Below are 11,622 nucleotides of genomic sequence, written 5' to 3' on the forward strand. Positions count from 1 at the left end.
ATTTTAAGTGGGTGAGGTAACAGCTGGGACATTGGAGGTTATCTGCTCGTTATGTGAATCCTGACCTATTTAGCTGCCCTGCTTACAAGCGCTAACTACATGTTGTAACTGGCATTCCTCCCGTTTCCATATTTTCCTCCAAATGTCTAACGCAGTGGGTGACCCAGGCATTGCGGAGAAGGAGGATGCAGACTCTGTGTTCATGGAGATGATTTGCCCCTCGGGGACCAACCCAGATGATTCGCCCCTCTATGTTCTCTGCTGCAACGACACCTGCAGTTTCACTTGGACTGGAGCTGAGCACATTAACCAGGTCAGCCCGAGAGGATATCATTCCACTGAAATGAGAGGAAAAGCACTCATCGGGAAAAAGTGACGTGTTGTAGCCCACTCTATAGCGGCATTAACCAGTGTTGATTAAGGGTGGGAATTTTCTTTGATAATTATAAGGTTTAAAAGACAGTTATGTATATGAAAACTTGATAAGCCCAAAAAAGAAACTGCGATCAAAATATTACTGCTCCTTGCTTGCCAGGTCAACTTCTGTAGCTTCAGGGACTCCTCGTTTGTTTCCACCTCATGAGTAAAACCTCACTCGTTGTTGTTAATCTCTTTAATGTATAATCAGGGTTCATACGGTCATCACAAAACTCTGAAAGTCACGGAATTTGAAAAATAGCGATTTCGGGGTCTGGAGAAGTTTTGGAAAAATAAATAAACCCAGAAAGTTTTGTCATGGAAATATATTAGTATAGATGTGTATGAACCCTGTATAATGAAAGTTCACATTTTTCATCACAATGACTTTGCGTGTAGGATATCTTTGAGTGTCGGACCTGCGGTTTGCTGGAGTCCCTCTGCTGCTGCACTGAGTGTGCAAGGGTGTGTCACAAAGGACACGACTGCAAGTAAGTCTCATTTTTGAGCATGGCCTCATTAGATCTTTGTAAAAGGTTTACATTCTTCTTACCGTTGCTTTTCATCGCCTTAACTCAACTTCTGTTCTTTCCCAGGCTGAAGAGGACCTCTCCCACAGCATACTGTGACTGTTGGGAGAAATGTAAGTGTAAGACGCTGATCGCCGGCCAGAAGGCTGCCCGACTGGATCTGCTGTACAGGTTACTCACAACAACCAACCTGGTCACAACACCCAACAGCAGGTAAGACCCCTCTGATCTCTGTGTGGCCTTACTCTCCACTTCACCTACAGTAGTGTTCTATCTTTTGTGTCCTTAATAATTGTCAAATACCTGCAGGCATTTCTGGCTAAATCAACTTGATTGTATTATTTTGACACAGAAGATACTTGATATTGTGCAAGTGAGGCTTAAGTGCTATTTCTGAGAGATTTGTATTTCCATCTGCAGGGGGGAGCATATATTACTGTTCCTGGTGCAGACTGTTGCCAGGCAGAGCGTTGAGCACTGTCAGTACAGACCACCACGCATCAGAGAAGACCGGAACCGCAAGGCTACAAATGCAGAGGGTAGGTTCAGGATCCCCTCACATGTTACCCAACTTTAAACCATCAGTTATTTAGATCTAGGCTGGATCTTTTTTTTAATGTTATTGCTCTGAGGCATCTGATGTACGACAACGTTCTTCTTTCCTCTCTTTCAGACTCTGATATGCCAGACCACGATCTAGAACCTCCCCGCTTTGCTCAGCTGGCTCTGGAGAGGGTCCTGCAGGACTGGAACGCTCTGAAGTCTATGATCATGTTTGGCTCTCAGGAGAATAAAGACCCGTAAGTCTCACTGCAGAACACCACCCACAGCAGTAGCATGTGGTTGGTAAGAAGAGCTTCACCGAGTGTGCACAAGTATTTAGAGTTTTGTATTTATTTATTTTTTTGTATGTCCTAGACTTAGTGCCAGCAGCAGAATTGCCCACCTCCTGCCTGAAGAGCAGGTCTACTTGAATCAGCAGAGTGGCACCATTCGCCTTGACTGTTTCACCCACTGCCTCATTGTCAAGTGTGCTCCTGACATCACTGTAAGTCCAGTTTGTCCTCCTCTACTTCACTTATTTGTCACAAAGGTCCACAAAATTTCCATTTCTGAATAATTCTTTCTGAGGAAAACACTAAATACGACCGCCTCAATATTACCAGTAATGCATTTTCTTCAGTTTGTATTGCTGTTAACACGCCTGTGCATTTGTAAGTATTTTGGTCATCAGTGTGTGTGTTTTTTTTTGTTATCATGTATTAGTTTATAGACACCTTGCTGGGTACACTAGTAAAGGAGCTGCAGAACAAGTACACTGCCGGCCGGAGAGAAGAGGCGGTCAATGTCACCAGGAGGTTCCTGCGCTCTGTCGCCCGGGTGTTCGTCATCCTCAGCGTGGAGATGGCCTCATCCAAGAAGAAAAAGTAAGAACACACTTCATCAAGGCAAAGGCCGAAGGAATTAATTGTAACTTAAGTTACATCCGCTCAAGTCTACCACACAATTGGGACTACACAATGACATCAATTAGACACAATTTTTTAAATTATTATTGCAAAATGTTTTAATATTCTGCCTGTTTTTCTTTTCTTCACCTAGCAACTTCATCCCCCAGCCTATTGGGAAATGTCGACGGGTTTTCCAAGCGCTACTTCCCTACGCTGTGGAGGAGCTGTGTAATGTAGCCGAGTCGCTGATTGTGCCGGTGCGAATGGGCATAGCAAGACCCACTGCTCCGTTCACTTTGGCCAGCACCAGCATCGACGCCGTTCAGGGCAGCGAGGAGCTCTTCTCTGTGGAGCCGCTGCCTCCGAGACCCTCACCCGACCAGTCCAGCAGGTCAGTTGGGTTTTAGTGCCCTTGTTTTCTTTATTTTCACTGTGCTATGGAAGATTGAAATGTGCTCATATTGTATCAGTTAGTTGGGTAAGAGCCCCATGTTAATGTGGCGTGGCAAAGCAAAGATGGGAAACATTTGAAATCATTGAGTCATTCACTTAGATTTTGACTTGGAGAGAGGAAACCAAAAGCAGCAGAAGGTGCTTGATTTTTCTTATTCACCCGCTATAATGACTTCTGGTCTTGTGCTTAATTTTTTCCTCCCAGCTCCAGTCAGACAGCTGCCTCTTATATCATCAGGAACCCCCAGCCTCGGCGCAGCAGCCAGTCTCAGCCTGTCAGAGGAAGAGACGAGGAGCAGGACGACATTGTGTCAGCAGATGTGGAAGAGGTGGGGAGCCTCATTATTAAAATCATTAAGGCCTTAATGAACTTTGCATGCAAGTGAATCCATGTATATTAGTGACTAGTTTCCAAGAAAGTATGAGCCTGCACTGTTGTTTACACCACAGGATTTCACTGAGTTTTGGATGTATATTTTAATTTCCCTTCCTATTACTGTATCATTTTAGGTGAGGATGGGAATAGCTCTGTCTTGCCTCCGAGCTTTCTCTCTTAGGATCCGTTTTGTTTGTCTTTTAGGTTGAAGTTGTAGAAGGAGTAGCCGGTGAGGAAGACCATCATGACGACCAAGAGGAACAGGGAGAGGAAAATGCAGAGGCAGAAGGGCAGCACGATGAGCACGACGAAGATGGTGAGACACGCCCTACTTTCTTTTCTCTTTTATATGAATGCAAGGGAACTAATGACACTGTTCATAATGTTTTGTGAACTTGAATCTGAAAGCACCCAACAGCGAGTGAAGCATCTGTTTGTCATTGCCTCTGCTCTCAGGAAGCGACATGGAGCTGGATCTTCTGGCAGCGGCTGAAACGGAGAGCGACAGCGAAAGTAACCACAGCAATCAGGATAACGCTAGCGGCCGCAGGAGTGTCGTCACAGCAGCCACAGCTGGCTCTGAAGCAGGTTGGTCAACAGCTGTTTTTCATTTTTCAGTTTAGGTTTCATTTTAGTTTTTCCTTTTAAATCCCCCTTCATAAAACTAGTTTTTTTTTTTTTTGTTTTTTTTTTGTGTGTTTTTCTTGGTGGAAATGCGGTCACATTCTTATTGACCTCTTTAAACTGAAATCTCTCCAAATCTTTTTGAGGCTCCAACTGCTTACTAAATAGAAATTGCATTTCTGTCTTGCTGCACTGTGGTTTATTTTCCTTGGACTGCAGACGAATGCAGTCTTCACAAAATCATTGGTGCTTCACAGTCAGCATTTTGAAATTGTGGGGCTTTGTTTGTAGAGCTAATGATACAGCAGACAAAGTGGTCCCTGGCTGAATACCCCATGTATTTCATTCGCAGGCAGTAGGGTGTCCTTGGCATTTCCTATTTTTGGTAGGAGCTCCTCTTTACTTCAATGCATATACAGATCAGTCAGGGCAAGAGTGAATTTGCAAAGTGCATACACAGTTTCCTGCTGAGAGTTCCTTCAGTTCGTCCCTTTCTCACATTCCACCGTTATTGTCTGTCATTTTTAACCAAAATTCATCACAAGTGTTGTCCTTTTCACCCAAATAACTCACTAATCAACCTGTAGCTTTCCCAATTGGTGTGGTGTTTTTCTTCTCCATGGTCATCTAAAATGTCTATTTCTTGCTAATGATGGTGTTGTTTAGAATATGAAGTACATTTGACACATTGCTGTTGTTTCAAAGATTTCTAATCTTTAAAAAAAAACAAAAAAAACATGAAAATGAAGTCCTATGTTATTTAGTACAAGGTGATCAACAGACTGCAGCTGTTGTTTTGACTTCAGTGTCGTCACCATCATATTAGTGTTGTTTGGCCTTGTAGTGGTGTGATTCACTAACCTGCACTCCTGCCTGGATAAATCTGATGTGACAGACCAAAGACAGGGAGGTGAGATGAACACAAAAGCCATTAAACTGGTCTCCTTTATCTTTTTCTTCATCCCATCTCCTCCTCCTCCTCCCCCCTGAAGGTGCCAGCAGTGTCCCTGCCTTCTTTTCAGAGGATGACTCTCAGTCCAATGACTCCAGCGACTCGGACAGCAGCAGCAGTCAGAGCGACGACGTCGACCAGGAGACGTTCCTGTTGGATGAGCCGCTGGAAAGGACAACTACCGCCTCCCATGCCAACAGTGCAGCCCAGGCTCCTCGCTCCATGCAGTGGGCAGTTAGAAACACCCCCAGCCAGAGGGCCACTGGGAGCGCTCCCTCCAGCTCTTCAACACCTGCTGGTCAGTGGAGATCTGGGATTCTTTTTTTTTTTTTTTAAATGTCTGTTTGCGGTTCCAGATGATAACGGTGCATATTGATCGTACCTGATCTTTGTCTTTTTCACAGCGAGCTCCACAGGCCTGATATACATCGACCCTACCAACCTGCGTCGCTCCAGTGCGATCAGCTCCAGTGCGGCTGCCGCGGCGGCGGCCCTGGAGGCCAGCAACTCCAGCAGCTATCTGACATCTGCCAGCAGCCTGGCCCGGGCCTACAGCATCGTCATAAGGCAGATCTCAGACCTCATGAGTCTGATTCCCAAGTACAACCAACAAGTCTACTCGCAGTACCCTGCTGCTGTAAAGCTCACCTACCAGGATGCTGTCAACCTGCAGGTGAGATACACGGCCGTCGTGTGGTGAACAAAGTACTCGCACTACTCTGTCAAGGCACCAAGATGCTGATTTCATAAGTTTACAATAAATACATTGTGGTATGAGGACAGTTTCGGAAACCATGGCTATTTAATTGAGTATAAGTGTTGGGGATTCGACCCCTGAGTTGCTGATTTAAAGATGATTATTGACCACTACAGGGTTCCGGTCAGAGAACACGCAGACATCCGTTTGATCCATACGTTTCTGTATTCAGTCTTATAGTTTGTTGACAGATTTACAGATGATGAATGAGTTTGAACAATAGATGACCGATGAATGACCGAGTTTCTGAAATAAACACAGAAAATGAATTATAGAACTGAAATACTAGCAATAGTAAACTCTTAAAGCAAACGCATACATTCACAGAATACAGGCTTGCTAGCCAGGTTAGCCACTTAGCTCAACTTTGGGCTATTATTTCGACGGCTAATTACATGACAAACACTGACAGTAAATGCACTTAAAAACATTAAGTACAACAACAAAACAGAACAGTTACGCCACATATCTTCAGTTACACTTCTATCACTTACATCGTCAACGACTCGATCTGATACGACCGTTGGTACGTAAGATCTACCGTTAGCGCAACCGGAAACAGTCCGCAACGTCCAATACAATTTCAATTTCGTAACTTTATTGTCTTTGTCTGTGAAGAATTCACAACAATAAGATTGTTGTGTAAAATCCCTGCAAATTCTGCATCTTGAGAGGTTAATGATATCTGTGTCATCTTATATGCAGGGCTGTACCGCTTCTGAGGTTTTTGAATATAGCTTCAAATGTCTATCGACAAAGGTTTTGATGTCATCAGCGAAAACAGAAAATCCTCAATTTGGATTAAATGAGTTAGAACATTTTTATTAAATCAAATTTAATGAATAGAACTTGTCGGTGTGTGCGGTAAGCTGGAGGGCAGTTTTTTGACCGCAGTAAAAATGTTGTTTTTCAAGGTTTGATAAAATGTGTATTTTGGTAATGATTGTATCTAACTTTTTTTCAAAAACATTTGGAAGTTTGGACTTGAACTCTCTGGAGTTATTGGAAATGTTTGGAACACACAAGTCGGAATCAATCCTAAACGGCCACCACTGGAATCAAATTCTTCAAATATAGTATAATACTAGTAATATTAGTGCAGCCTGATATGTATCTGCAACTGTGCAGAAATACCAGGAAACCTAAGCTTGGCTATACATTTATTAAAGCTGAATTTTAGGTTCTGGTTCAATGTTAACTCGTATTTTTCTTAGTGCGCACTTAAATTGGCAGAGGACAACAATGACTGTCTGAACATTATCCTGTTTTAGATTAATCTTATCTGTCTAGTGAGTTGAATAAAAGTGAAATGTTGATCATTTGTTGGGACCAGAACTATGTGGAAGAAAAGCTGATTCCCACCTGGAACTGGATGGTGTCGATCATGGACTCCACCGAGGCTCAGTTGAGATACGGCTCGGCTCTGTCATCCGCCGGAGACCCGGGTCACCCCAGTCACCCGCTCCACGCATCTCAGCACTCGGCTCGCAGGGAACGTATGACGGCCCGGGAGGAGGCCAGCCTCCGCACCCTTGAGGGACGCAGGTAAAAAATAAATAAATTTTTTCTGGAAATTCTTCCTAATCACCAAACAGTTAGCAACTGATCAGACTAATAAATGTGACAATCCGACATGGGACAAAATCTTTACACACACAAACTCTGAGAAGAAGAGCTCTTTGGTCCACACTCTGTATTGAATGAACTCCAGATTTGTAGTGTTCTCACTGGTTTTGTGTTCTTTCAGGAGAGCAGCTACGCTGCTGACGGCTCGCCAGGGCATGATGTCGGCACGGGGCGACTTCCTGAACTACGCCTTATCACTAATGCGTTCCCACAACGATGAGCACTCTGATGTGCTTCCTGTGCTGGACGTGTGCTCACTGAAACACGTGGCCTACGTTTTCCAGGCTCTTATCTACTGGATCAAGGCCATGAACCAGCAGACCACGTTGGACACCCCACAGATGGACAGAAAGAGGTAAATGAAGAAAATCAGTTAAAATGCCGTCTTTGTTTTCAAAAACCGAGAGTTTACTTTAGCAGCTGTGTTTGGTTACAACACAAAAAGAGAAAAAACGTTTTTATTTTTTATGTTTCTGCATAAAATTGCATATGACAAAATCCTGCTATCACACAATTTTGTCTATTGTCTTGCTTGACGAGTCAAAGGGCAAGAACGGTGGTCATTAGGACAACTGATTAACCATGGCTTATTAAATGAACCCTTCTTTGACTACAACAGTGTTTGTAATCTACTTTTATTTTAAGGAATCGAGAGATTTTGGAACTGGGTTTGGACAATGAGGATTCTGAACACGAGAACGACGAGGACACCAATCAGAGTAAGCCAGATAACTAACATCTAATAACAGTCAATGAGTCATAAATGTCAAAGAACTACTTCGAACTGTCATTTTGATATGTGTGCTGACAGATTTGTTTGTGCTTCGCCTCAGGTTCAACTCTGCAGGACAAGGATGAGGACCCCGTCCCAGCTGAAACGGGTCAGAACCACCCCTTCTTCCGTCGCTCTGACTCCATGACCTTCCTGGGCTGCATCCCACCCAACCCCTTCGATGTTCCCCTGGCTGAGGCCATCCCACTGGCAGACCAGCCCCACCTCCTGCAGGTCAGTATTGCTGCTCAGTCTCTCCGTGTGAAGATGGAAGGGTTAAAGATGCACGGTCCACAAACCTCCTTACATTTAACGGCATGCGACATCAGGCCGTACAGTGATGGCCGGCGTGCATGTGTCAAAATATGAGTAAGCAGGTCACATCGCCCAATCGGGCATCTTGTCGGTGCTTGAATGACACGTCGAGAAGATGCCTGGTTGGATAATGGGCAGACTTTGCGTTTTTATTAATCTTGCTACATGTCTTAATCAGCCCTTGTGCTCAGCCATAACATACTGTATGACTTTTATGCCTGCAATGTACAGATAAAATGACACTGAACGTTAACACAGAACCCCGGCCAGTTTAGTCCACTTACAACTCTAATAGTTTAACAAAATTATAGCTTCTTTAATGTTGACAAAAAGAGAGTCACATTTCTTGATGAAATTCTGCTACAAACCAAAAGAATGAAAAATCCGGAGCAGACAATGGCTGGAAGATGCAGAAATATGTTCTCTGTTCTGCAGCCAAGTTCAGTGGTTGTTGGGCCGAGGCGGTGGATTCCTACTGATAGACAAATTCATTAGCTAGATTTATGCAACACAATATCTGTATAGTGGCCCAATGCAATCTTTGGCTTCAAGTTAATTTTGCTTCCTCTCTAACAGCCTAATGCCAGGAAGGAGGATCTGTTCGGTCGTCCTTCTCAGAGCTTGTACTCATCCTCGTACATGGCAACCAAAGGCCTGGCTGAGGCAAGCATGGACAGGAACTGCCTGGAGGTAAACATGGGCTCCTCTCTACCCTCCCCCTCTCAGGTATACCACCCCTCTTCACTGGACAAACACGCTGGCATCTGTGTTCTAATATCCACGCATAACAAGTAACGATAACAAGTAACTAGACTTTTGAATAGAAATCTGTAAAAACTATCCAGGATTTATTATTTTCTCATTATTTCCAGTGGCATTTAAGAGCATTGGAAATGATGGAAAGCAAGAAATAATGGATATTTGGGGTAGTTCTTTTTTGCTTACACTGAAATTCAAGTGTGGATATTGGAGCACAGCCTGTGGTCTGTGTCCCATTTTCATATTTCCATTCTTTTATCATCACACTGTCGACGTCGAAGACGTATGTTGACGTTACTAAAGAACTACCCTGAACTCCACTGAAACAGATCCTGCCCACCAAGATGTCTTACTCAGCCAACCTGAAGAATGTTATGAGTATGGAAACTGGCCAGCGGAGCACTGAGACCCAGTCACTAGCAGAACAGGAGATGGAGGCTTCAAAACCGGGCCCTTCGCCCCATGACCTCGCCGCCCAGCTGAAGAGCAGCCTCCTGGCTGAGATTGGCCTCACTGAAAGTGATGGACCCCCTCTCCATTCATTCAGGTACCAAACACTAATCCGTGCTTTGTGATGTTGGTTTAGTGGCAGCTTAATATTTACCTCAGAAATAAGCCTGTTAGCTGGGCTTAGCCTGTAAATTTATATATACAGTATGTTTAAATATCATCTGGAACTGGCAGAGAAGACTACAGCGAACCAAGCCCTGAAGAAAATCTCAAATGGTTAAATATACGATCATTTTGTTTTAAATGGTATTAAAATACAAATACAGCATCAGTTTGTTTTCCTTTGTCTGTCCAGACCTCACTGTAGTTTCATGGGGATGATGATCTCACATGACATGCTACTCGGCCGCTGGCGTCTGTCACTGGAGCTGTTTGGTCGTGTCTTCATGGAGGATGTCGGAGCCGAGCCTGGATCGGTACATTTTTTTTATATATTTATTTACAAGTAAATATAGTGATTATTTCGACATTACCCCATTTTTTATACTTGTATAAAATGACACGGGCTCCCAGCAGGAAGCAACATGGCCATCCCAATAGAATCCTCTTTCTTACAGCTTGTGGAATGTACATCCAGTATTCACTGGTGTGTTTGCCTTAGGTTTGGCTCAACAATCAGCTGAAAGATGTATAGAGCTGCAGATGGGCAACTCTTAATTATTTGTTTGTGTTGTTGTCACGATAAAACAGTTTTTCCTTTCTGTCCATGTCATGTTACTGAGAAACATGGTAAAAAAAATACTTTAACATGTATTGTGTGGTGGATTATGTGTTTGCCGAATTACAGGAGATGCTCAGACAGATTTAGAAATGATGGGGAGTATAATTGTATCGGTACATTTGGTCGGTTATTAGAGCTGTGTTGAGGAATTCCTTCTTTTTTTGACATCTGCTCAGAGCGCGACTGTGCCGCCGAAATGTATGCTAGCCTTTCATATTAGATTCGATGTCATAAGTAGGTTACAATTATCAGAACAATACAAACAGTCAGGCTCCCCGTGTGGCTCAAAGATGTACTGCAGATATGAATGTTAAATAAAAGATTCTGGAAGAAATACAGCAAATTTATCTGGTGACTAAAATCAAATCTTCCGGGACTAGCCTGTGGGTCGATACCCAGTCTTTGGTTATGACTTCTCTAACAGTGCCCCACACACACACACACACACACGCACACGCACTGCCCCGCTGTCACACATGGGTGGAACTCACAGGACATAGCCTACAGCTTTTATTACAACACTGTCATTCAAGTACCGGTACTAATTAAATGGGGTTTTGTACTGTTTGCATATATGCAACACTATTTGAATATATTTCCATATTTTAAAAACTGCCTAATTTCTATTTTTAGTGTGATGGTGTCCCTGATGCTGGAGTGCAGGCCCATAATGATTTTGTCATTATTATTTTATCCCAGATCCTCACAGAGCTTGGCGGCTTTGAAGTAAAGGAATCCAAGTTCCGTCGGGAGATGGAGAAGCTGAGGAACCTGCAGTCCCGGGACCTGGCCCTGGAGGTGGACCGGGATCGAGACCAGCTGATACAGCAGACCATGCGTCAGCTCAACACGCACTTCGGCAGGCGCTGCACAACCACACCCATGGCTGTGCACCGGGTGAAGGTCACCTTCAAAGATGAGCCAGGCGAGGGCAGCGGTGTGGCCCGCAGCTTTTACACGGCCATTGCTCTGGCCCTCCTCTCCAACGATAAGCTGCCCAATCTGGACTGTGTTCAGAGTGTCAGCAAGGGCATGCAGGCCAGCAGTACGTGTCATCACGATTACAATTCAAGTATGACAATACATAGAAACTATACTATGGAACTCATTCATTGTTGCATTCAATGGTACTTTTATGATGCTTAAAACAGTCATCACATGATTAAAAAGTATATTTTTTTGACTTTTTTTTTTTGCACATTACTGTGAACTTGTTATATTCAATGTGTGTTTGTGTCTGTAGATCTAATGCAGCGCCTGAGAAACCGAGACCGGGAAAGAGAGCGGAGAAGCGGAGGGCTTCGAGCGGGATCTCGTAGAGACAGAGACAGGTAAACTCACACTTATTACAGATTCCCC

The 11,622-nt window shown here is 43.8% G+C and overlaps 1 protein-coding gene across 13 annotated transcripts in view; it reads left to right on the plus strand.

Moving 5' to 3' along the window:
* The window catches only part of ubr5 (ubiquitin protein ligase E3 component n-recognin 5), a 33,109-nt gene that overhangs the window by 17,032 nt on the left and 4,455 nt on the right, over positions 1-11,622 (plus strand). For 8 of the 13 annotated variants that reach the window (XM_031878584.1, XM_031878585.1, XM_031878588.1 and 5 more), the window contains 23 exons: positions 156-313; positions 817-908; positions 1,014-1,160; positions 1,368-1,486; positions 1,621-1,747; positions 1,866-1,995; positions 2,214-2,374; positions 2,550-2,789; positions 3,057-3,180; positions 3,432-3,543; positions 3,684-3,815; positions 4,204-4,236; positions 4,844-5,101; positions 5,208-5,476; positions 6,894-7,105; positions 7,308-7,541; positions 7,832-7,905; positions 8,020-8,192; positions 8,850-8,999; positions 9,362-9,579; positions 9,838-9,958; positions 10,963-11,335; positions 11,507-11,594. In XM_031878584.1, coding sequence (XP_031734444.1) covers positions 156-313; positions 817-908; positions 1,014-1,160; positions 1,368-1,486; positions 1,621-1,747; positions 1,866-1,995; positions 2,214-2,374; positions 2,550-2,789; positions 3,057-3,180; positions 3,432-3,543; positions 3,684-3,815; positions 4,204-4,236; positions 4,844-5,101; positions 5,208-5,476; positions 6,894-7,105; positions 7,308-7,541; positions 7,832-7,905; positions 8,020-8,192; positions 8,850-8,999; positions 9,362-9,579; positions 9,838-9,958; positions 10,963-11,335; positions 11,507-11,594 — 3,745 coding nt within the window. The remainder of the gene's footprint in view (positions 1-155; positions 314-816; positions 909-1,013; positions 1,161-1,367; positions 1,487-1,620; positions 1,748-1,865; positions 1,996-2,213; positions 2,375-2,549; positions 2,790-3,056; positions 3,181-3,431; positions 3,544-3,683; positions 3,816-4,203; positions 4,237-4,843; positions 5,102-5,207; positions 5,477-6,893; positions 7,106-7,307; positions 7,542-7,831; positions 7,906-8,019; positions 8,193-8,849; positions 9,000-9,361; positions 9,580-9,837; positions 9,959-10,962; positions 11,336-11,506; positions 11,595-11,622) is intronic. The other 5 variants (XM_031878589.1, XM_031878590.1, XM_031878591.1 and 2 more) reach the window with 3 other exon arrangements.

Source organism: Anarrhichthys ocellatus, unplaced genomic scaffold, assembly GCF_004355925.1.
Source record: "Anarrhichthys ocellatus isolate YVR2014 unplaced genomic scaffold, GSC_Weel_1.0 scaffold188, whole genome shotgun sequence".
NCBI classification, from domain to species: Eukaryota; Metazoa; Chordata; class Actinopteri; order Perciformes; family Anarhichadidae; genus Anarrhichthys; species Anarrhichthys ocellatus.